Source organism: Bos taurus, chromosome 7 (genome assembly GCF_002263795.3).
Source record: "Bos taurus isolate L1 Dominette 01449 registration number 42190680 breed Hereford chromosome 7, ARS-UCD2.0, whole genome shotgun sequence".
Lineage (NCBI taxonomy): Eukaryota > Metazoa > Chordata > Mammalia > Artiodactyla > Bovidae > Bos > Bos taurus.
The window spans coordinates 15,208,828-15,234,564 of NC_037334.1; the positions used below are offsets into that span (position 1 = coordinate 15,208,828).

The 25,737-nt window shown below is 52.2% G+C and overlaps 1 protein-coding gene across 16 annotated transcripts in view; it reads left to right on the plus strand.

The window, feature by feature from the left end:
* The first annotated feature begins 270 nt into the window (after positions 1–270).
* DNM2 (dynamin 2) overlaps positions 271–25,737 on the plus strand; it is an 89,749-nt gene continuing 64,282 nt past the window's right edge. For 15 of the 16 annotated variants that reach the window (XM_024994111.2, XM_024994105.2, XM_024994110.2 and 12 more), the window contains exon 1: positions 271–594. In XM_024994111.2, the coding sequence (XP_024849879.1) occupies positions 434–594 (161 nt within the window). In that variant the 5' untranslated portion in view covers positions 271–433. 16 annotated transcript variants of the gene reach the window in all.

Here is a 25,737-nt window from a genome sequence, read left to right on the forward strand (position 1 = left end):
CCAACATGCGTTTTCCCGAAACACCGCCTCCCGGCCGAGACAACTCGCTTGCCGCTGCTATTGGCTCTTGCACAATAGCGACAGTTCTTGCGCCCAATGAATCAGAGAATAGGCCCCAAGGGGCGGGCTCACTCGGCCATCGGCCCGTGCCTCATTTTCATTGGTTTGTGTGCAGGAGTGACAGCCCAGCCGACCAATCGGAGTGGGTGCGAGGGTTTTTGGCGCAGCCCCAGGGCTCCGGCGGGAGGTCGGTCGGGTCGGGTGTCGCTTGAGAACCGGATGAGGCGGCGACCGTGAGGCCGAGCCGGGAGCGGGCGTCGCGCCGAGGCCCGGGCGGGCGGGGAGCAACGGCCGCGGACGCCGCGGGGCCGCGTCGTTGAGGGACAGGGGCGGGCGAGGAGCGCGGGTCGCTCGGGCCGGGGACACCGGCGCCATGGGCAACCGCGGGATGGAAGAGCTGATCCCGCTGGTCAACAAGCTGCAGGATGCCTTCAGTTCCATCGGCCAGAGCTGCCACCTGGACCTGCCGCAGATCGCCGTGGTGGGCGGCCAGAGCGCCGGCAAGAGCTCTGTGCTCGAGAACTTCGTGGGCCGGTGAGCGAGCTCGGTGGCGACGGCGGGCGGGCGGCGGCCTACGGCGCGGAGGGCGGACTGGGAATGGCGCGCCCTGCGCCGCCGGCGTAACTGCGGCGCTTGCGTGCCCGCGACCGGGACGGGGACAGGGGGGCGGGCCCTGTGGGACGCCCTGAGTGGAGGGCTCCCTGCAGGGGCTGGGGAGCCGGCTCAGACCTGAGGGGTGTCCCACGCGCTGGGGGGCGTGGGCCAGGAAGTGCAGTGCAAGACCTCTGACTCTCTGGCCCCCAGCTCTAGTGGGTGAATTCTACCATCTGGTTGTCTGTCTGTCCTGAACCTGTCTCCTGGATATTTTCTGGGCCGATCCCCGTGGTCTGGCCGGCTGTTCATTGATTTGGAGCAGTTCCTGTCGTCTGGCTTGCTGTCTCTCTGTCCTGGATAGGCTTCCCCGCCACCACCATTTGGCTGTCCATCTGTCCAGGACCGCAGGGCAGCCCCCTGCTGCCTGGCTAGCTAGCCAGAAGGCCCTGTCCTGTCTGGTTGCCCATCCGTACCCCTCACAGACTTAGCGCTTCCTCTGTTGGGTTACCCAGCTGGCCTGTGCTGTCTGACTGGCTGGCTGGACCCTGGGAGATCCTGTTGTCTGGCTCTCCTGGGCTGCCTCTTCAACTTGGTGCCTGGCGAACGCTGGCTCCTCGCTTCCAAGTGGATCCTTTTGTCTTTGTGTCCTGGTGTCAGTCCTTCTCGTCTCCTTGACCCCACTTCTGGGCAGGGGACGAGAGGAGCTTGCAGAAGAGAAGGGGCTGAAGGGTGAGACTTGAACTCCTCTCCTCTGGAATTGGAAGTAGGACCCTGGGGGGCAGACTTTCTCCAGGAGTCTTTCCTGGCCCATGTCAGGTTGCCTGCAGGGCCCTGGAACATAGGGACCAGCCCCCAAGCCAAAGCCTGCATGGTGGGGGTCCTTCTTGGATCCTGAGAAGGAACTTCTGGCCTGATCAGGCTGCAGTGGCAAGAGCTGGGATATAGGCTTCCCTGGGAAGCCCCGAGAAGTTTCAGTTTGCCCATCTGTCCAGTGGACAAATTCCAGTCTGGGCTGTTTCCAGGATTCACAAAGCTAATGGAGGAAAATGGGCCCTGTGGCCACTGAGGGTGCTTACCTCTCCCCTCTCCTCCCCCCCACCTCTTTTCCTTCTGCCTCCCAGAAGGGGGGCCACTTCTCCATTCTGGGAAGGACTCCATTTGTGACTGTGGCTGCCAGATGATAACGTCATGGCGGTTGGTGGTTTACTCGTGAAGTCCTGTGTCTGACTCTTTGCGACCCCGTGGGCTGTAGCCCACGAGGCCTCCTGGTCCATGGTATTTCCCAAGCAAGAATACTGGAGTGGGTTACCATTTCCTCCTCCAGGGGATCGTCCCGACTCAGGGATCGAACACTTGTGTCCTGCATTGCTGGCAGATTCTTTACCGCTCAGCCAGCAGGGAAGCCCTGATAACATCATAGTCATCATCATGTTCATGTTGTTGTTGTTATCAGTGTTAAAAAGGTTCATCCAGCAGCCCCCAAGCTGACTTCTCTCTTGGTTCAGCTCAGAAAAGACTTGCTGTTTGCCCAAGGCCACCAGGCTGGCGCTCAGTGGAGCCCAGCTGGGTGCCCAGCCCTGCCCCGCCTTCACAGTGGCCTGGGATTTTGCTCCCAGCGGCATGAATTTCCTCCTTTGCTACTGTGTCTCTGGCAAAATGCCCTCTTTCTACTGTGGCGGAAAGGTATGGACTTGGGATCAGCCCAGCCTGGGTCCCCTGCTTGGCCATCTTCCTGCCTACCCAGGCTTCCGGTGGGTGTCTGCAAAGCTCTGTCCATTTCATCTGCCTCGTGACCCTGCACAGGTTGTTTGACCTCTCTGAGCCTCAGTTTTCCCACCAGAAAGAGGGCCGATGGACCCTTAACAGGACTTGGAAGGATGCAGTGACATGGTGTGTTAAAAGAGTTTACTTGACATAGTACCTGGCACCTAGTGAGTGGGTCTCCTTGGATGGGGCTGTTGCTCACTAGGCTGGTTCCGTTCATGGGTGTGTGTATGCTTAGTTGCTCAGTCATGTCAACTCTTTGTGAGTCTACGGACTGTAGCCCTCAGGCTTCTCTGTCAATGGGATTTCCCAGGCGAGAATACTGGAGTGGGTTGCTATTTCCTTCTTCAGGGGGTCTTCCCAACCCAGGGATCAACCCCAGGTCTCCTGCTTTGCAGGTGGATTCTTTACTGGCTAAGCCACCAGGAAAGCCCTGGTTCCTTTCATATCAATAACCAAAGCTGCTGTTGCTGCTGCTGCTAAGTCACTTCAGTCGTGTCTGACTCTGTGTGACCCTATAGACGGCAGCCCACCAGGCTCCCCCGTCCCTGAGATTCTCCAGGCAAGAACACTGGAGTGGGTTGCCATTTCCTTCTCCAATGCATAGCTAGTCAGAATTAAAGTGCTCTGAAGTTACACACTGGACTTCGCTGAAGCCTCATGAGGCTGGCACCATCACGATCCCATTTTCCAGAGCAGAAAACTAAGGCCCAAAGAGCTGAGCATTCTTACAACAGGTTGTTCAGTGAAGGATCAAGGTCTCTGGGCTGGGGAAACCCAGGGTCTCTCTCCCATCTCCACCTCTCATCGATCCCTCTGTCCCTCACCGTTCCCTCCCAGCCACCCTGGAACCTGGCGACTGCCAGCTGCTACCGAGCTGGCTCCTGTGGCAACCTCCTGAGCCTGCAGCGTGGCATCGGTCATTATGGGCATTGACTCAGGGGTCGAGAACCAAAGCTGTGAAAAGGCCTCTCTTTGGATATGGGGTTCTCAAACAAAGCCAACTTCTTTTTACTTACGGAACATGGGTAAGGCTCCTCAGCTACAAAGCCCTGACACGGGGGATGGCAAGCAGGCCTCGCTTTAAATCCCCCTGCCTGCTTCTTTCTGTGACTGGCTGAACCGTGCTGCAGCCAGGGACTCGACTCTTTCTGTGTACATTAGATCCGCACAGAGCATCTCCCGGCTGGTTTCAAGGGACAGACAGGAGAGCATGTCTTCCGGCTCTGTGCCTGGAGCATGGCTGCTGCATTTCCTTGCCTCCTCCCAGTGGATTTTTTAAGATCGTGGTCCAAGTGAGAATAGACCTGTTAGCTCAGCTTGGGAGACAAGCAGGAGAGGGAGGCAGAGGTCAAGTCCTCCAGCTCAGAGTCTTGATCCTGTGAGTCTTTGCTTCTGAGCCTCACTCTCCCCAGCTGGGGAATGGGGCTGTTAACAGTGTCTACTCATGGGCCCCATGCAGGCCACCAGGCTGGGTGTGCTTCACCTCTTAGGGCATTGAGGGTGGAGTGAGGATTTAAAATCTCTTAACAAAATTTTTTTTAATTTAAAATTTTATTTTTGGTTGCCCTGGGTCTCCATTGCTGTGTGTGGACTGTCTCTAGTTGTGGTGAGCCGGGGCTGTTCTTCATTGTGGTGGACGGACTTCTTTTTGCAGTGGCTTCTGTTATTGTTGAGCACAGGCTCAGTAGTTGTGATGTGGGCTCTGTTGTCCCCTGTAGGCAACTGTGTAGAATCCTCCCAGACCAGGGATCAAACCTGTGTCCCCTGCATTGGCAGACAGATTCTTAACCACTGGACCACCAGGAAAGTCTGAATTTACAGTTTTAAATGGAGGGTCAGGGAAGGCCCACGTGGGAAGGTGACATTTGAGCAGAGACCTGAGGAGGTAAGGGAGGACTCACCAGTGTAATCTGCAGGAAGAGCGTCCAGGCTGTGGGAACGACTGCTGCAAAGGCCCTGAGGTGGGAGAGTGCTGAGCACAGTGGGAGAGGAGAGGAGATGAGCTTAGTGGGGTACCGGGGTGGGGTGGGGTGCATGCCACGTGGAGCCCTGGGGGCCAGGGATCGCTCTGGGGAGAGGGAGTGCTGCTCGTCACGCTGTTCGGATGCTTCTGGACCTGGTCCTGGGCAAGCTGTGGGCCCTCAACTTTGATTTCCAGCGCTGCCTCAGTAATGCAGTGCCTATAAGCACATGTGGGCCTGGTGCCATTTTTCTTTTAACAAGGAGTAGCTGCCCACAGGTGCAACCATTTCCAGCTGCATTTCCGTTCGGTCTTGGGTGACGGATCCCTGCAGAGAGACATAACTGTACCAAGAGGCCATCCTGGGCACACAGTGGGTGCCAGGTGAATGCATGTCGGATGAATGTTGGTTCACTCTCCTGCCAGACTGAGGGGTGGGTGCATGGTTTGCCCTTTGGGCTTGTTTGTCCCTTAACACATCTTGGGGGTTCAGAGATGCTTGAAAATGACAGCTGCTGTTTCCAAGGCCCTTCCTGTTGGGCAAAGCCAAAGTGCTTTTGCCTGTGTGGTCTGTAGTACCCAGGCCACCTGGATCAGGGAGAGTCCCAAGGCGCCTGTGGGAAGGTGGCCATCCATCAGCTGAATGACCTCACTTCTTCAACTCAGTTTCCTTGTCTGGAAAATAGGGATTGAGTGGTCCCTCCTGGGAGCAGGCTGAGATTTCAAACGGGCTAATAAGCCTTGTGAAAATATTAGACTGGTGCCGTTTTGTACAGTCCTGGGTCAGGACTGTCAAAGATCAGTTGTTAATTTCTCTTTTCTGAAAGAAAAGGAATTCGTGGTTATGTTGTTAATACAAGTAATGCCTCTTTTTAGCACAGCCACTTATTAAGCCTCTATCAATGTAGTTTGAGCTATGGGGATGAGTTAGAACCAGCTGGTGAACCAGGTCCTGAAATGCTAGTGGGGGCCTGTTGGCTGCTGTTTCTAAGTGGGAATGGTGTATGTGAACAAGTACTTGGCTGTGAGAGTTTCTTAACGTTCATTCCGTGTACGATGGTGGGAAGTCGGGAGCAGAAAGGCCCAGCAGTAGCCAGTTGACTCCTAGCCAATGTGTCCAGACACAACCCCCTGCAAAACAGCTTCTCAGAGCGATCTAGAAGAGGATTTAATGACCCAGAAGGAAAGAGTGAAGGGAGAGGGGGGCGGCAGAGGATGAGATGGTTGGATGGCATCACCGACTCGATGGACGTGAACTTGGGGAAACTCCAGGAGATGGTGGAGGACAGGGAAACTGGCAGGCTCAGTCCGCGGGGTCGCAAAGAGGTGGACACGACTTACACAACAACAACAACAAGTGTGTGAGACCTGTTAGGGCCCAGACCAAGTGGACGTGCGACCCCATCTCATTCCAGACCGTGGTATTTTCATAGTAAAAAGCCTGGGAAAACGTACAGCTCCGAGCCCTACCTGTGGGTTGTCTCCCCACGTGATTGTTGGTTCTTTTTTGCTCTCTGGGGGTTATGTTTATCACCAGGAAGACAGATTTCTCCAGAACTCAGCTGTGGGCTGCTCAAATGCTTTTCAGAGTTATTTGTCTGGGATAATGGCCCTCGCTAGGTACATGGGTTGAAATCCCCTGGTGATAAGTCCAGTTGATTGTGAGTGAGGGCAGAGGGCGGCCTCTCGGATGGTTCTAGATTCGGAGTTTTCAAAGGTAGGGCGAGTGTAAGGGGCGGGCGCAGCACAGAACCCTGGGTCTCTCTGGTGTGTGCATTTGGCTCAGAGACCCATCTGCCAAGCTTTTGCCCAATTTGAATGAAAATGCCTGAAATTACAGGCCCCTCCACTGCAGGAAAAAAATGGGGACATCAGCTAACCCTTAATTTACTGGGGTTGCCAACCGCATGCTGTAATTAAGCCCTTATTGTGTGAAAGCTTCGGAAAAACGCAAGCCAATAATGAGATATTTATAGGCCATTAGCAACGATCTGAATAAAGAAAAAAAACGCCCTGCCTCTGAAGCAAAATGGCACTAGGGAGGAAAGACTCCTCCTCCCCGCTGTGTTTGTGGTTTCTGTTAGTATTGGCAGCGAGGTGCCTGCGAGGTGCTGGCGATTCTTCCCTTTGCAGTCGTCCTCACCTTGAACAGGGAGCAGGGTGGCCCTTTCGGTTTCACCTGCTGCTGGATGTTCATGACCCGGGAAGGGCTGATGTTGGTGAAGAATCACCGGGTGCCGGGGCCCAGGGACTTAGGTCTACAGTCTGACTTCATGGTCTCAGCAGTCCTGGGGGGCAGATACTGCTCTTCCCATCCCTGCTTTACAGGTGGGGAAACTGAGGCCTGAGAAGGGAATTGACTTGAAGTCACACAGGGAGGAGGCAGGAGTGGGGCCTGAGGCAGGCTTGCCTCCTTCAGAGCCCACTGTTCAGTGGGGTTGGCAAGGTGTGGTCATGGCTTTTGACAATCAGGTCATTAGTGGACGCTACGATGCTTGTATCAGGGTCGGGCTGGGTTGTCGAATGGAATGACTTCTGGTTTTGGGGATCTTTGGAGGCTATTAGCCATGTGTCCGACAGCTTCGGGATGCTGGGGACCCAATGGGGACCGAGATGGACAGAGCCCAGCAGAATGGTTAAATTAGCAGTCACATTCTAAAGATAGAGAAGTACAAGGAAAATGATGGCGAGGAGTGAGAGAGTGACTGAGCAGGGGCTGCTTCCATGAGGAGGTTGGGATGGGCCCTGCCATGGAGCCAGCCCCTGAAGACCCCTGGGAAGGGTGTCCCAGGCAGAGGGCTCCGCAGGTGCCTCCTTCAGGTGTGGAAAGGGAACTGAGTCGAAGGCAAGACCACTGGGCACATGCTGCTGCTGCTGCTAAGTTGCTTCAGTCGTGTCCGACTCTGTAACCCCATAGACGGGAGCCCACCAGCCTCCCCCGTCCCTGGGATTCTCCAGGCAAGAACACTGGAGTGGGTTGCCATTTCCTTCTCCAGCTGGGTACATGAGGGTCAGGAAACTGCCTGTCAGATGTCTGCTTTTCCTGAATTTTAATTGTAAAAATAGAACACTGAAGACCACATTCTCAGAAAAAGGGAAACCCTGACACAGGAGGAGGATACACTGCACACCCCGTCCCTCCCTTCCAGCTCCACACGGGAACACCATTGTCAGCTTGGTGTATATCCTGCCAGACCCCTCTCTCGCTTACATACCAATGGACAAAGTACACAGCACTGTTTGTGGTTGCTTCTTTTTCAGGCACGTCTTCTTTCCAGAACCAGGGCTACCCTGTTTATATCTTTCAGCAGCTTGTTTTTCCACCGCCCAATGCATCCTAGCGGTCCTTCCCTGTTGGAATGTTTGTAACTCTGCTTAGAGCTTCCTGACCTCGCTAGAAGAGTGAAGATGAAGGCGGGGGGCCAGCGGGAGTCACTGCAGCCGTCCCGATGAGAGAGGACAGCGCGGTCACAAGTGCTGTCTGTCACAATCCAGGCGGGGACCTGGGCACAGTCACCTTACCCGCTTTGAGGCCAAGGCTTGATCTCTGTTTCCTGGTGGGGAAACTGAGTCCCCGAGGTTTGCCCCAGTGGCCAGAGCCCAGAGGCTCGAGCTTCATGTGAGTCCCCTTCCCCCAAGGCCTGCTGGCCCATATCTAGAGTAGCATCCTTACCCCTGGCTTCGTTGGACTCTCCAATCCCCGTTTTCCCCTTGGTTCGGTCTGTACAAGGTCCAGTTTCCACTCCTGCACAGCGGTTCTACTTCACAGTGGCCTCAGAAGTTTCTGGTACGAGGCCAAGTTTTGAGGAATAATCCGAGCCCTCGTGGGGTCCCTGCAGTGCCCACTGGGGTGTCCGGGTGCTCAGCTGCCCGAGTTGCCTCCCCTCGTGGCGATCGGAGCACAGCTCTGTTCTTCCTCTTGCACTGAATGGACTTTCTGTGCCCTTGACGCACTCAGCGTGGGCCAGGCACTGGGTACTGTTGGTACGGCACCTCAGCTTGGCCCGTTTTTACAGATGAGACAGTTGAAGGGGTGGAAATGGGGCAGGCCAAGGAAGGACAGAAGAACCCTATCCTGCCCCCCTTGTTCACTCTACCCATATCTGTTCTCAGTGGAGAGTGGTGCCCCCATGGTGAGCGGCAGAGTCTGGGTTTGAATAGGGATGTCACAGTGAGTGAGGCCTGAGGGGTCCTTCTGTCGGGAGGCACTTCTCGGTTAGAAGTGAGTGGAGGCAGAGGCCCCTTAGGGAGCCTTGGCATTGGAATGGTGGTCAGGGAGTACTTCTTAGAGGAGGCAGTAGGTCTCTCTGCCTAGACAGGTAAATAGAGACCTTTGTGCCCATCCTGCCTGGCGTGGGCCCCTGCTGAAAGCTCAGGGCCTGTTTTCCACAAGGCAGTCTCCTCTCTTTTTCACAGCTGCGTAATACTCCACAGCACAAAGCCGCCTTTAGTTTATTCACCAGCCTCTTGGTGATGGATGCTCAGGCTGCTTCTATTCACCCGCTCCCAGGATTTGCACGTGGATAGGGGGCACCTGTGTAGGACATGGGAGAGGAGTGTGTGGGGAGACTGATGGCCAGGCTTGGGTGTGGAGGCCAGGATGCCTCCCAGCAGCTGCTCCCCTGGGTTGGATGAGTGGACTCAGGATTGACCAGAGAGTCCTGCCTGATGCCCCCACATTGGTGTGTGCACTCTTCACCCCTCCCACCCCTTCCACAGCCTGGACCGCTGCATTGCCTCTGCCCTGGTCCCCTGGCAGACCCCCCGCCACAGCATCCAAACGGAACCTGTGAACACCCGAGTCTGGGCATGTCCCTCTTCTGCCTACCACCCTCTGTGGCTCCCATCTCACTTGGGGTAAACGTCCAGGTCCTCCCCTTGCCCCCAACACCTCCCCACCCCCGCTGCTCCCACTCCCCCAAGCTCATCCTAGCAGCCACATGGCCTCTTGTTTGCCCCTCAAGCACCCCCCACAGGGTTACGCCTACCCAGGGCCTTTCCCTTCCTTCCTCCACGTCTCGTCTTGGTCCAGAGGTCTCCACATTCTGCTCCTCTCTTCTTGGGTGGATCCTTGCTCAAACCTCACCTCCCTGAGAGGCTGGCCCTGACCTACCCCAGTCACTCGACTGCCTGCCTCAACACGGTTCCTTCAGAGCTCTTATTGGGGCCTGCAGCGGTTTCGTGTTTTTGTCTCCTCACACTGCAGACAGCAGGTACCCTGGGGCAGGGATCTCTGACTGGCATAGAGTAGGAGCATGAATATTTGTTGCATGAATGTCCCTCCAAACCAGAATTGGATTAGCTTCACTGCACAGATGTTCGCTGAGAAGGAGCCCGAGGACAGCCCTGGGACTGTGGGGGCTCACAGCCTGCCCGTGACGTGTGGGACCGAGAACAGAAGAGGGGTTTGGGGTGCTCTGAGGGGACAGAAGCACATGTATCCCCTTACAAGGAGGGCTCTGGTTTGCAGAGTAATAACAGGGCTGAGGCGGCAGGGCCAGCCAGGCATGGCTATCTCTCTGGACTGACTTCCTGGCCATGAGATGGGGCCAAGCTGCCCCCCGTCTCCGACCCAGGGATGTGGGAGCTAAGACCCTACAGTTTCCAGTGAGCCTCCCTGTCCGACTCTGGCTTCCTGCTTGGGTGCCTGGTGGCCCTGGCGGGAGCAGGTCCCCCTTGGTCCAGGCACTGGCATCTTCTCACAGCAGGGCCCCAATGTTTGAAGGAGGTTTCCCCTTGCTCAGATGGTAGAGAATCTGCTGGCAGTGTAGGAGACCCGAGTTCAATCCTTGGGTCTGGAAAATCCCGTGGAGAAGGGAATGGCTACTCACTCCAGTATATTGGCCTGGAGAATTCCAAGGACAGAGTAGCCTGTGGGCTACAGTTCATGGGGTCCCAAAAGAGTTGTACACAACTGAGCGCCTAACACTTTCCCCACCCCCACCTCCATCCCCCTTCCTGTTCTTGATCCAAGTGCCTGCTTGGATCAAGAACCAAGGAAAAGAAGCTGCTGCAGTCTGACAGCCCCATGAGTGTCTGTGCCAGATGCCCAGTGCCAGACCCCTCCCGACACCCCTTGAAAACTCCCAGGGGGATTCCAGTCACGTGCTGGAGCACAGTGGAGAACCGTTGCTCTGTCACTGGAGACCTTCTCTGGCTAAACTTGAACCTGCCCGGACCACAGACCCAGAGGTTGTGGCCAAGTGGACGTCAGACCTATCCAGGGCCCCAGTGACACCCTCACGCCCATGGAAGAGGTGGAGGCGCCCTGAAGACTCTGCCCCATGACACATTTTCCCAGCGATAAGCGTCTGTAGGGACTCATAGGCCGTCAGGCGAGTCTGCAGAGCAGGCAAGAACAGTCCCAGCTGGGGTCACGCCCGCCTGCCGGATGATACGGCCTGGCACGGCTGGCCAGCCCTGGAGGAAGCCCCACGCTGGGTGTGGGACAAGCCTCTTCTGTCCTAGCCGTGGGGCCTCTGTCTTCCGTGCTGATGGCCAGGACCCTTCTGAAGGGTCACAGTCCCCCCTTGCCTAGAAAGCCCCCAGCAGGCCCTGCAGCCAGTGGCTTGGAGGATGATACCCTCAGAGTGGTTCTTTTCTGGATGGTGGGGCAGTGGAGACCCTGGGATCTATGAATTAAGATCAGGGGCTGTGAACCGCAGACTGAGCTCAGGGGAGGCTGCCAGTGGTTTGGGCTGACACATCTCTTGTCTTGCAACACTTAACTTCCCCTCGTCTCAGCGGAAGCCCTTTAGACGGAAGTGGGCTGCGGCGGCCTCTGCTCTGGTGGCACCACCTGTCATAGGTCACCAGGGAGCTCAGAGCGGGTCACTTTCTGAGGTGGGGAGGCCTCACCTGGAATTCCCTCAGGCAAAAGGATGTCCTGGCTTGATTTTTAATTACAAGACTTCTTGGACTGTTTACTTGGTGAAATACGATTCTCTCCTATAGGAAGAATAAGACAGGGGCTCCTATTGCCCTTTGCTTGGAACCACCTTCATCAGCTTATAGCTCTTGCCAAATCCCTTTTCATTATATTTATGTGTGAGTGTCCCTGATTCCCCCCCACCCCACCCCCTTAAATGCCACAATTAAGTCTATCTTGGTTTTCTTTTTTTTTTTTTGGTGCCTGGTCCTGGGGCTTGCAGGATCTTAGCTTCTGACCAAGGATTGAACCCTGGCCCCCACACAGAGAGCGCTAAGTCCTAACCACTGGGCCACCAGGGGATTCCCAAGTTTGTCTCTGATAGTCCAAAATCTCACCAGAATGTATCCCCCTCATCCCAAGCTCTTTGCTACTCAGTGTCTCAAGAGGTTTTTGCCTTGGTTTTGGTTTTAAAGGAATTTTTCATTTTGGAATAATTTTAGATTTACAGAAAATAAGTAAGCTTTAAATTTACAGAAATTGTGAGGCTAGTACAGAGAGCTTCCGTATAGTCTTCACCCATCTTTCCCTAATGTTAACCTCTTATCTTGGTGTGATAGCATTTCTTACAACTCAGAAGTTAACCTTGGAACCTCCCTTGTGGTCCAGTGGTTAAGAATCTGCCTTCTGATGCAGGGGGACACAAGTTCAATCCCTGGTCAGGGAGCTTAATCCCACATGCCTCATGGTCAGAAAACCAGAACATAAAACAAACACTCTTGTAACATTTAATAAAAGACTTTAAAAATTGTTAAAAAATATAGTGCACCATCCAGCTGATTCAGAGTTGTGCAGTGATCACTGTATCTAATTTCAGGACATTGTCTTACACACCCCCCCCCCCAAAAAAAAAGGAAAAAAGAAAAACTGTGTGCTTATTAAGTGGTCATTCTCCACTCCCAGTTCTTGGCAACTGCTCCTCTACTTTCTGTGAATTTGCCTGCTTTGGACATTTCTGTCAATGAATCATGCACTCTGTAGCTGTTTGTGGCTGGCTTCTTTCACTTTGCATTAATATGTTGAGGGTTCATTCTTATTGTAGCATCTACCAGAACTCCATTCCCTTTTAATGGCTGCTTAATATTCCACTTCACGGTTCCACCACTTTGTGTCCATCCAGTCCTGAGTTGATGGACATTTGGGTTGTTCCCACCTTTTGGCTAATAGGAATTGTGCTCTACTAAACATTTTCGTGCAGATTTTTGGGGGGCACATATGCGTTCCTTTCTTCTTGGTTTGTTGTACCTAGGAGTGGAAGTGCTGAGTCATACGGTAATCTTGAGAAACCCCTAGACAGTTTTCCGCAGTGCCTGCCTCATTTTGCATTCTTACCGGCACTGTAGGAGGGTTCAGGTTTCCTAACAACCTCGTCAGCACTTGGTATTATCAGCTGCCTAGTGGGTGTGAAGTGGTTTTTTGCTCATAGGTGTTTTTTTTCTCATTTCCCTGATGTGCTTCTCATGTGCTTATTGGCCATCTGTATATCTTCTTTGCAGATATCTCTATTCACATCCTTTGTCACACTTTTAAGTTATTTGTCTTTTTATTATTGATGTGTAAAAATTCTTTATACCTGGTGTCAAAATGAGACCTTCTGACATAAATGATTTGCAGATATTTTCTCCCATTATGCGGGTTGCTTTTTCACTGTCTGGTGCCCTTTGAAGCAGAAAAGTTTTAAATTTTGATGAAATCCTATCCTTTTTTCCTTTAATGTATTTATTTGATGGGGTTGGGTCTTAATCACATCCCGTGGGCTCAGTAGTTTCAGCTGTTGGGATCATACCCAAGAAGCCATGGACTAATCCATGAAGATTTAGTCCCATATTTTCTTTTAAATATTTCGTAGTTGTAGTGCTTCCATCTAGATTTCTGATCCATTTCGAGTTAACTTGTATATGGCGTAGGGTAGAAGTCCGATATTCTTTTGCTTGTAGCTATTAATAGTTGTCCCAGCACCAGTTGTTGAAAAGAACATTCTTTACTCATTGAATATTTTTGGCGCCTTGGGTTCAAAATCATTTGGCCATTAGGAGTTCCCTGGTGGTCTAGTGGTTAGGACCCGGGGCTTTCTCCGCTGTGGCCCTGGGTTCAATCCCTGGTCAGGGAACTAAGATCCCCTAAGCTGCACAGTGCACAGCCAAAAAAAAGAAAAAGCTCAGTTGACCATAAATGCAGAGAGTCCAGAGTATATTTCTGGACTCTCAAATCTATTCTGCTGATGTCTCTGTCTCCCCTACTGCCAGAACTACACAGTCTTTATTTCTGGACCTTGGTAATAAGTTGTGAAATTGGCAAGTGTGAGTCTTACAGCTTTGTTCTTTTTTCAAGCTTGTTTTGGCTAGTCTGTGTCCTTTGCATTTCCATGTGAATTTTAGGACCAACATACTCATTATTGCAAAAAATGCTGTTGAGATTTTGAGGATTTTGTTGAATCTCCAGGTCAGTCCGGGGAGTATTGCCATCTTAACAATATTAAGTCTTCCAATGGGGAGGGATAAATTAGGACACTGGGATTAGCATATGCACACTACTATATTTAAAATGAAAGGTGAAAGGAGAAAGGATTAGTCGCTCAATAGTGTCCCACTCTTTGCGACCACATGGACTGTAGCCCACCAGGCTTCTCTGTCCATGGGATTCTCCTGGCAAGAATACTGGAGTGGGTAGCCATTTCCTTCTCCAGGGGATCTTCCCAACCCAGGGATTGAACCAGGGTCTCCTGTATTTGCAGGCAGATGAAATAGATAACTAATAAGGACCTACTGTATAGCACAGGGATGCCTACTCAGTATTCTGTAGTAACCTGTATGGGAAAAGGATCTAAAAAAGAATGAATGTATGTGTAACTGATGCATTTTGCTACACATTTGAAACTAACACAACATTGTAAATCAACTATACTCCAATTAAAAACAAAAAAAGTTCTTCCAGCCTGTGAACACAAGCTGTGTTTCCATTTATTTAGGACTTTAATTTCTGTCAACAATATATTTTAGTTTTCAGTGTAGAAGTTTCATGCTTCTTTTGTTAAATTTATCCCTCAGTACTTAATTTTTTTCATGCTTTTAAATGGAATTTCCCCCTTCATTTCATTTTCAGATTGTTCACTGCTGGTGTGTAATAATATGACTGATTTTTGTATATTGATTTGCATCCTTCAACCTTGCTGAACTCATTTATTTTTTTTTTTAAGTTTTAGGATTCCTCAACATATTCTGTAACCCACTCCAGTGTTCTTGCCTGGAGAATCCCAGGGATGGGGGAGCCTGGTGGGCTGCTGTCTTTGGGATCGCACAGAGTCAGACACGACTGAAGCGACTTAGCAACAGCAGGAACATATTCTGTAGACATGATCATGTCATCTGTGAATGGTTTTCCTTCTTCCTTTGGATGCCTTCTTTTTCAGCCTGCCTGCTCTGGCTGGACCTTCCCTCCCTCTCATACAATGTTGAGCAGAAGTGAGAGTGGGCATCTCTGTTCTTGTTCCTGATCTTTGTGGGAAAGCTTTTAGTCTTTCACCATTAAGTATGACAGTGGCTGTGGGTTTTGTTGAGATACATCTGTCCTTTATTAAGATGGGAAGAAGAAGAAAGTCACTCAGTCATGTCCGACTCTTTGCGACCCCATGGACTATACAGTCCATGTAATTCTCCAGGCTGGATACTGGAGTGGGTAGCCTTTCCCTTGTCCAGGGGATCTTCCCAACTCAGGGATTGAACCCAGGTCTCCCGCATTGCCGGCAGATTCTTTACCAGCTGAGCCACCAGGGAAACCCATTAAGATGAGGAAGTTCCCTTCTGTTCCTAATTTGTTGAGTGTCTTTTTCATGAAAGGGTGTTGAGTTTTGCCAAATGCTTTTTCTGCATCTATTGAGATAATCATACAGTTTTGTCATTTATTCTGTTAATATGGTTGTAAAAAAAAATAATATTTCTCTACTTATTTGTGGCTGAACTGGGTTTTTGTTGCTGTGCAGGCTTTTCTCTGGTTGCAGTGAGTAGGGCATGGGGAGGGCTACCCTCTAGATGCGGTGCTTGGGCTTCTCACTGCGGTGTCCTCTCTTGGGAAACCTGGGCTCTGGGCTCAGGTTTCAGTAGTTCCAGCTCCCGGGCTCTAGAGCACAGGCTCAGTAGTTGTGGCACGTGCGTTTAGTTGCTCCGAGGCACGTGGAATCTTCTGGACTAGGCATTGAACCCATGTTTCCTACATTGGCAGGTGGATTCTTTTCCACTGAGCCATCAGGGAAGCCCAGTATGGTCTATTATATTGATTCATTTTTCCGTTTGGACTAACACTGCATTCCTAGAATAAATCTCACTTGACTGTGGCATATTTTTTTACGTTACCGGATTTAGTTTACTAGTATTTTGTTGTGGATTTTCTTGAGTGTCGTTATTCATAAGAGATACTGATTTGTGGTTTTCTTGTGATATTTTTGTCTAGCTTTGGTAGCAGGGTAATGCTGCCCTCATAGAAGGAGCTAGGAGGTGTTTCTATCTTGGGGAAGAGTTTGTAAAAGATTGGTATTAATTCTTTACATGTTTGTGAGAGTTGACCAGTGAAGCTATTTGAGTCAGGCCTTTCTTTGTGGGTAGGTTTTTGCTTTACTTGTTATGGGTCTATTCAGATTTCTTTCTTCATTTTTTTTTTTTTTGGCTGCAGTGTGGGGCATGTGGGATCTTAGTTCCGCAAACCAGGGATTGAAACCATGCTTCTTGCTGTGGAAACATGGAGTCAACCACTCACCCTCCAGGGAAGCCCCAGTGGAAGATCAATTTTAAATTAAAAATCTTTCTTCTTTTTAAAAACAAATTTAAAAATGGTTTTTAATTAGAAAAAAGTTGCTAAAGCTTTATTGAGGTATAATTGACATGTATAAAATTGCAGTCAGTACTTCCATCTATACATTTCCCTCTGTGCACTGCTTTAGCTGTGCTCTACAACATTTCTGATGTTATGCTTTCATTTTCATTCATCTCAAAGTATTTTCTAATTCCCTTGGTGATTTCTTCTTTGACTCACTGGCTGTTTAGGAATATATGGTTTAGTTTGCACATATTTGTGAATTTCCCAAACTTTCCTGCTGTTACTTTTTTCAAACTTGCTGCGGGTGTGGTCACAAAACATACTTTGTGTGATTTCATGCAGGCCTTTCACAGTTACTCAATATCGTTTCAGGACCTCAAATGTGGCCTATCCCGGAAAACCTATTCCAGGTGCCCTAGATAAGAACGTGGATTCTGCTCTTGTGGGTGGAGTGCTCTATACATGCCTTGAGGTCGTGTTGGTTTATGGTGGTGGAGTTTACATTTTTTTATTTCCTCAGCCATCTTTTGTCCAGTGATTTTTTTTCTGTTTTTGTTTTTTGTTTTGGCCTCGCCCTGTAGCATCTTAGTTTGGATGGAACCCGTGCCCTGCTGCGCAGTGAAAGCCCAGAGTCCTAACCACTGGACCACCAGCCAAAGTGAAAGTGGTGGTCACTTAGTCATGTCCTACTCATTGCGACCCCATGGACTGTAACCTCTGTCCATGGAATTCTCCACGCAAGAATACTGGAGTTGGTAGCTGTTCCCTTCTCCAGGGGGATCTTCCTGACCCAGGGATTGAACACGGGTCTGCCACTTTGCAGGCAGATTCTTTACCATCTGAGCCACCAGGAAAGCCCTGGACGACCAGGGAAGTCTGTTACTGAAGGTGGGGTGTTGACATCTCCAGGTATTATCATTGACTTGGCTGTATTTCCCTTGCTCTGTGCTGTCTTTACAGCTGGGTAGTATTCCTTGGTCTCACTAAATCCAGCCATTCTCTTGCATGATGTTTTTTTCCCTCCCTTAATTGAAATATAGTTGATTTACAACGTGTTAATTTCAGGTGTACAGCATAGTGATTCAGTTATACACACAGAATATACAATAATAATACATTGTTCTTTTTTAGGTTATTTTCCATGAAGGGTTATTATAAGATACTGAAAATAGTTATGTGTTCTATACAGTGGGTCTGTGTTACTTACTTTATATATAGTAGTATGGATATGTTAATCCCAACCTCCTAATTTATCTTCCCCCTCCCACCCCTCTATCCTCTTTGGTAATCATGAATGTGTTTTCTGCACGCGGTTTTAGGTCGTTTCTTGTTTTTTCCACCTTGGAGGTTGACAGATTTGTGCGTCTGCTAGATTAAGGGCTGATCCCTGGAAGGGGGCTGCTGTCCTGAAAAGAGGGCAGACTTAGAATCTTCTTGCCAGAGACCTTCTGGGAGTGCCAGGGGGTGACATCCCCCTCCATCCCCATCCCCTTGTGAATGATCCTGTGGAACAGGGCCCCACGTGTGCCAGGCACTGGGCTTCATGTGACTCGTCCTTCTAGTCCTGCCTGCCAACGACCTGATGGGCCAGGCACTGTTTTTTTCCCTCATTTTTAGTTGCTAAATCGTGTCCAACTCTTTTGCGACCCCATAGACTGTAGTCTGCCAGGCTTCTCTGTCCATGGGATTCTCCAGGCATGAATACTGGTGCAGGGCCTTGTGGGCTGTGAGGGGGAGGACAGGTGTGCAGGAATCTACAGGTGATTTTTCTATTTGTTTTAATCTGGCTGCGCTGATTAATCTAAGTTGCAGCACGAGGGATCTTTAATTGTGGCACGTAGGATCTGGTTCCCTGACCATGGATCGGACCCAGGTCCCCCTGTGTTGGGAGGGTGGAGTCTTAGCCGCTGAACCACCAGGGAAGTCCCTCCAGGTGGGTTTTAAGCGTGCGCAGCATGATGTGGCCTGCGGTTTGAAAAACCCTCTTTGCCTGCTGCCTGAGAACATCAGGGATGGCCTGGGAGACAGGGGTGCGGGGATGTGACTGTGACCTTGGGGACTTAGTCTAAGGCTGTTGGGACTGAGCAGAGAGAAGGGGTGCATTTGTGTATGTTGAAGTCAGGATTCGATGAGAGATGGGCTCTAGGGATTGGGAAAGAGAGCACCTGGGGAAGGGCTTCCTGTTCTGTGTGACACTGTGCTCCTGCTCTGCCTTGGCCGATGTGATGTGACCCCCCATCACGCTGGAAGATGAGGGAGCATACTCATCCCGAGGCCAGTCGTCTACCCTCTTGCTCTTTTAATTTTGGTGTTAAATACTTTTATTAATTTATTTGGCTATGCTGGGTCTCCGTCGCTGCACGGGCTTTTCTCTAGTTGTGGTCGGTGGGGGGTTACTTTCTAGTTGTGGCGTGCAGGCTTCTCATTGCGATGAGAAGCTTCTCATGGCTTCTGCTGTTGCAGAGCACAGGCTCTAGGGCTCAGTAGTTGTGGCACATGGGCTTAGTTGCTCTGCAGCATGTGGGATCTTCTCGGACCAGGGATCAAACCCGTGGCCCCTGCATTGGGAGGCGGATTCTCCACCGCCGAGCCACCTTCTTGCTTGAAGGAGGCCTGCAAGGAGAATGGTTCTGGAATGCCGGGAGTGGCGTGGGGCGCTGCCCCGCCTTCCTTTCCATGTATTTACCAACACCCTGCCCCTGGGGTCAGTTGGGCCCCTCTGGGTGGTAGACCTCTGCAGAGCTAGAAATCCCACGTGGCTGACCCCGCCCAGGGGCTGCAGTTTCGCAGGAGCACCCAGTACCTCCGTGCACCTGCGCTGTCTCCTCCCACCCTCACCACATCCCGTCTTACAGATGACACAAGGCCTGGGAAGTGAGTGACCTTGCTGGCAGGGTCATACAGGTCAGGCCCCCCTGCTGCAGTGTAGAGGCGCCAGGAGGTGGAGTTGAGAGCTCGGTTTTCCAGTTACCCGTGGTTTCCTCATCACCCTTAAAAATGTGGCTTGGCTGACCAGTGGCTTTGGAGCCTCACTACAACTGAAAAGTTACAAATTAGAATTCTCTGGCTATCCAGCGGTCAGGACTTGGCACGTTTACTGCTGTGGCCCAGGTTCAGTGCACGGTTGGGGAACTAAGATTCCACAAGCCTCATGGTGTGGCCAAAAAAACACTTACAAATTCGTATTTGCTTCTTATAATGTTGTTGTTTGTTGTTCAGTCATTAAGTTGTGTCCCACTTTTTGCAACCCCATGGACTGCAGCACGCTAGGCTCCCCTGTCATTCACCATCTCCTGGAGATGCCATCTAACCGTTTCATCTTCTGTTGCCCCCTTCTCCTCCCGCCTTCAATATTTCCCAGGATCAGGATCTTTTCCAGTGAGTCGGCTCTTCACATCAGATGGCCGAAGTATTGGAGCTTCAGCATCAGTCCTTCCAATGAATATTCAGGACTGATTTCCCTTAGGATTGACTGGTTGGATCTCTTTGCAGTTTAAGGACTCTCAAGCGTCTTCTCCAGCACTGCTGCTGCTGTTGCTAAGTCACTTCAGTCGTGTCCGACTCTGTGCGACCCCATAGACGGCAGCCCACCAGGCTCCCCCGTCCCTGGGATTCTCCAGGCAAGAACACTGGAGTGGGTTGCTATTTTCTTCTCCAATGCGTGAAGTGAAAAGTGAAAGTGAAGTCGCTCAGTTATGTCCAACTCTTAGCGACCCCATGGACTGCAGCCTACCAGGCTCCTCCATCCATGGATTTTCCAAGAGTACTGGAGTGGGGTGCCATTGATTCAAAAAATTATAAAATGGGGTTTCCTGGTGATTCAGTGGTTAAGACTCCATGCTCCCAATGCAGGTGGCACGGGTTCAATCCTTGGTTGGGGAACTAAGATCCTGTATGCCTCATGGCACAGCCAAAAAGAAAAAGTTATAAAACACCAAAATCCAAATGGCATCGGAGATTATAAAATAGATGGTTTTCCGTTCTCACTCTATCGGCGACCTCCATTAAGACCTCAGGAGGTCACCTTCATGCTTACTGTCCGTCCACAGGCAGAAGGAAAAAATTGGAGCACACAAACCGTTCTGCCTGTCACACTTTGCTTTTAGTGATGTGGCCTGGATTGCTCCCTGGGACAGTTCCAAGCCTGATTTAGCCAATTCCCTGCTGATGGACCTCTAGGTGGTTGATGGGCTTCACTCCAGAAAGCACTGCCCCAGGGAGTAGCCGTTCTTGCAAACCCGCTCAGGGAAACCTGAGGGCCGGGACAGGGGCTGTCAGAAGAGGACAGTCAGGCCTCTCAGGGAGGTGACATCTGAGTTGAGTCCTGAGTGACCAGAGGAAGCCAGGATTGTGGACAAACTGAGGAGGGGGAGTTGGAAGTCATTCCAGGTGGAGAATGAGCATGTGCAAAGGTCCTGAGGCAGTAGTTGCTTTGGCCTGCTTGCTCTACTTTATCACCAGTGTGGCCAGAAGGAATGAGCGAGCTGAAGGTAGGGGTGAGGGCAGAGAAGGATGGGATGATTGCTCAGGGCTTGGAGGCTACTGCGGGGCGGGCGGGGGTGGGTGTGCTTTGAGCAAAGGTGGGATGTGATCTGACTCATACTGTGTTGAGTTTTTCCTTTTTGTTTTTGCTGTTCAGTAGCTAAGTTGTGTCCGACTCTTGAGACCCTGTGGATTGCAGCACGCCAGGCTTCCCTGTCCTTCCCTATCTCCCAGAGTTTGCTCAAACTCATGTCCATTGAGTTGGTGATGCCATCCAACCATCTTGTCTTCTATCGCCCCCCTTCTCCTCCTGACTTCAGTCTTTCCCAGCATCAGGGTCTTTTCCAGTGAGTCAGCTCTTCGAATCAGGTGGCCAAAGTATTGGATCTTCAGCTTCAGCATCAGTCCTTCCAATGAATATTCAGGATTGATTTCCTAGTAAGAACTCTTGCAGACCTTTCAGTCTACTTTACCTCACTTGGCAAATGAAGAAACTGAGGTACACAGGTATGACCTGACCTGCACAGGTTGTCTGGAGTGGAAGTGGTCCCATCTGGATGCTAACCGGGGGCTGAGAGGCCCAGCGCCAGGGCCGCTTCCTGCCTTTGCCCCTGGCCTGGCCATCTGGGCACAGAGCAGGTGACCTGATGGCTGAGTGCCAGGGGTGGGGCGGCCCTGGAACCTGCAGGATTCCTGAGCAGGGAGGAGCCTGCTGGGAATATTGTGAAGGGTGGCACCTGGGAGTGGGATTGTGAAAGCCAGTGAGGGTGTCCACGACCTGTCCCATTGTCCCATTGCCATCCGGACTCAGCCTCCTTGCCTGTACAATGGCAGGTTTGGCCTTTCATGCTGTAAACATCAGACCCCTGCCTCATGCTGGGCTCTGTGCCTGGGAGCTGGGGAGAGACTAGGGAATGTGCTAGATGGAGGACCTTTGCCCCACAAAGCTGCCACTCTCCTGAAGGGCAGTGGGTGGGAAGGAACAGACCACAGCCATGTGAGCAAATCAACAAGCTGGAAGGAGGCAGTTACGAGTAGAAATAAGAATTGAGCAGGATGGTGGGTGATGGAGGGGGAGCTGCTTCATATCGGTGGTGGAGCAGGGAGGAGAGAGGCCAGGAGTTGCCAGCTGACTGTGTGAAGGCTGTAGGGAGAGGATTCCAGGTCCATGGAGCGGCCAGTGCAAAGGCCCTGAAGTACACTGTGCCTGATGGGCTTGGTGAACGTGGAGGAGGCCAGTGTGGCAGGAACCAAGTGAGCGAGGACATGATGGGAGGAGGTGAGGGCAGCAAGGTGGCTGGGAAGATGATGCCAGGAAAGTCACATGGGCTGTAAGAAGGACTTGGACTCTTTTTCCCCCTTGGCTGTGGCCTGTGGCATGCGGCGTCTTCAGTCCCCAACCAGGGATCAAACCCATGCTCCTTGCAGTGGAAGCAGGAGTCTTAACCACTGGACCATTAGGGAAGTCCCCAGGACCTGGACTTTTAACCTGCGTGAGGTAGGAGTCCTGGGAGGGCTCTGAACAGAGGGGAGTCATGCCTAACTTGGTGTCCACAGGTGGCCTGTGGCTGCTCTGGGAACAGTGTAGGGGTGAGGGGCAGCCACTGGTGGGCCAGGCAGGAGGCCTCGGGTATGGGGGGAGGGGGCCCATTCAGGCTCCATTCGGAGGTGGAGCTGACAGGACTTGCCTCTGGGCGGGGTGGGAGACAAGAGGCAGGAGGGGTCCTGTGGTCTGAGTCGGGTGTAACCACACTGCCTGCCCCTGGGGTTGACCAGAACACACAGTGGCACCTGCCATGGGACAAGGAGGGCAGGCGGGTGACCGATGGTTACTGTTGGCTGGTGTCGAGAGGGGACATGGGCGAGTCAGGGAGCAGGGCTGGGACCAGTGGGGTGTGCAAACTGGATGCTATAGCCTTGGAGACTGAGTCATGATGACCTCTGTTTCTGTTCTAGTAATACCACAAAGAGGCCCCCTGGGTGGGTGAAGGGGGGCGACTAGGGGCTCTGCTTCATTGGTGTCCCACCCAGGTTTCCCTCCTGATTCTGCTGCTTCCTTTCTGAGTGACCTGGGCAGGTCCTGAAACAGAGCCTTAGTCGACCTACCTGTGAAATGGGAGTTTCGGCCCTGACAGCATTCCTTTGGCATTGCTAGAGGGTTTGTTGTTGAGTCCCTCAGTTGTGTCTGACTCTTTGCACCCTATGGACTGTAGCCCTCCAGGCTCTTCTGGATTTCCCAGGCAAGAATATGGGAGTGGGTTTCCATTCCCTCCTCCAGGGAATCGTCCTTACCCAGGGATCAAACCCACGTCTCCTGCATTGCAGGCAGATTCTTTTCTGTCTGAGCCACCAGGGAAGCCCAGAGGGTTTACTGAGATGTTACTCAGAATGGATTAGAGCTGGGCTGGGTGGGCAGCCCAGGGTTCCCTGTATGATAGCCTGAGAGAGGGGGTTGGTATTACTCTGGCACGTGGGGCTCCTAGCCAGGAGTTCTTCCTGTGTCTGGCTTTGGGCTGATGTCTCTAAGCCACACTGAGGCTTAGGGTGACCCCATGAGGATTTTTTTTTGGCTATACCTTGCAGCATGCAGAACTTCTCAGACTAGGGATCAGACCCGTGTCCCCTGCAGTGGAAGCGTGGAGTCTTAACACCTGGACTAGCAGGGAAATCCAGCCTGGTGAGGATTTGATTATGAGGGAGGGATGGATCTCAGTCTGAGCCCTTGCCTGGGCCCTCACAGGCTCTGGATTCGGGCTGGTTCATCCGCTGCTAGCTTCTCTGTTTACCCTCTCTGGGGGTCTTCTTGGTTTCTATTGTCCCGTGTCTCCACCCTTCTGGGGGTGGGGAGAGGATGGAAATCAAAGGGCTGCAGGAGAGGCCTTGTGCTCCCTTCAGAACTGAACACACAGCCGGGCTTCTGAGTGGCCCACAGCTCCTTCTGCTGCTGTGTCTTTCCCTCTCAGCCCCCACTGCTTTTCCAAGAGCCCACAGCACCTTCTAGGGAGAGGCGGCCCGTCTTAGGGCCTGGAGACCGAGGCTCCGAGGGTATCGTGACTCGCCCCAGGTCATGCATCCTGATGATGGATGGTGTCCTTCCATCCCATAGACGGCAGGACCAGTGCCCAGAGAGGACAGAGTCTTGCCCAGGGTGGAGCAAATCTGGGCGTTGAACCCAGGTTGTCTGGCTCCAGAGTCCACTCAGCATCGCATGAGCACCTGCTTTATGACAGGGCTTCCCAAGTGGCTCCGTGGTGAAGAATCCACCTGTCAAACAGGAGATGCTGGTTTGATTGCTGCATGGGGAAGATCCCCTGGAGAAGGAAATGGCAACCCATTCCAGTGTTCTTGGCTGGAGAATCCCATGGACCGAGGAGCCTGGTGGAGCTACAGTCCATGGGGTCGGGAAGAGTCGGACACCACTGAGTGACCAAACGACAGCAGCTGTGTGACAGGCACTGTTCTAGGTGCTGTGGGTCCAGTGGTGACCAGTCTAGGTGAAGTCTTGTCCCAACACAGTCCTGGCCCTTCGCTGGAGGCCCTGTTGGTGGGAGTGGGAAGCGGAGGGTGTGCACCTGGGAAGGAGAGGTGAAGTCCGCTGCACCTGCAGAGCCTGAGTGGAAGGGTTTCCTGACAGAGGGAACAGCCTTTGCAAAGGCTTGGAGGCCAGAAGCACAGGGCAGAATCCAACGGCTGAGGGGAGAGGGGCTCAGCTGAAAGGGGGCGGTCCTGGGGGGATGGGCAGGTGAGGGACCCTGTCAAACCTGGAATCAGTCATGTGACCTCTACAGGAGGAAGGCTTGGAGGCCCAGGCCTTTGTTTTAGGAGGATAACCACCTATTACCTGGGAGGAGTAGGGGTCAGATGCCTGGGGCCAGGGCTGGGCCCAGTGGATTAGAGGACAGGGATGGTGCTGAAACTATCCAATAACATTTATTGGAGGGCTTCCCTGGTGGCTCAGTGGTAAAGAATCCACCTGCAATGTAGGAGATGCAGGTTTGATCCCTAAAGCCAGAAGATTCCCCTGGAGAAGGAAATGGCAACCCACTCCAGTATTCTAACCTGGAGGATCCCATGGACAGAGGAACCTGGTGGGCTACTGTCCATGGGGTCGCCAAAGAGTAGGACATGGCTGAGCAACTAAACAACATTTATTGAGCACCTTCTGTGTACCAGAATAAACTCCAGATCCTGTTCTGGGGAGCTGACATGGGGAGGCAGACAGGAAACAGATAAGTGGCATGCAGAGTGTTTGTGCTTTGGAAGAAGGTTGGGGTGTTGAAGGGGCTTGGACCTGTGAACAAGAATGGGAGAAATCTCCCCAGGGAGGTATCATTTGAGCCAGAGCTGCAGGGAGCGAGTCATGGGCAGAGGAGGAGCCTGTTTGTCTGGTACCCTGCCGCTCTCTGAGATAAGTGGAATTTTCCCATTGTGCATGCATGCCCAGCCACCGAGTCGTGTCCAACTCTTTTGTGACCCCATGGACTGTAGCCCACGAGTCTCCTCTGTCCATGGGATTTTCCAGGGAAGAGTACTTGAGCAGGTTGTCATTTCCTTCTCTAGGGAATCTTCTTGACCCAGGGAAGGAACCTGCATCTCTTATGTCTCCTGGATTGGCAGGAGGTTCTTTCCCCATTACTAACTAGGAAACCCAAATCAGAGAGGCTGGGAAGCCCGCCCAAGGTCACACAGTACGAAGGGCAGCCTGGGGCACAGTGGCCCTTGCAGCAACAGGGAAGAGAGAGGAGGGACATGAACTCATACTTTGAATCAGAGGGAGGGACTTGGTGTGACCAGTGGAATGTGGGTGGGGTCTGGGACGAGGAAGCTAAAGACTGAGACTTGAAAGTCACCTCTTGAGAAGTGGACAGTCAGTGTGGCGGCAGAGGGGCCTGAGAAGGTGGGGGTGTGTGTGGCTTCCTTCCACTACCCTGACCAGGAGGGCCCCAAGAATGCTGCTGCTGCTGGCTGCCAGGAAACCCTGTGGGTGGGCCTTAGGGCACAGCTGGACCTTAGGCCTCTCACTGAGCCCCTCGGAGATTTCGGGGGCGTGGGGGCGGGAGGGTGCTTTTTTTTTTTCTTTTTTGGCTGTGCCAGATCGTAGGTGCAGCACTTCAGTTGCGTGGCATGTGGGATCTAG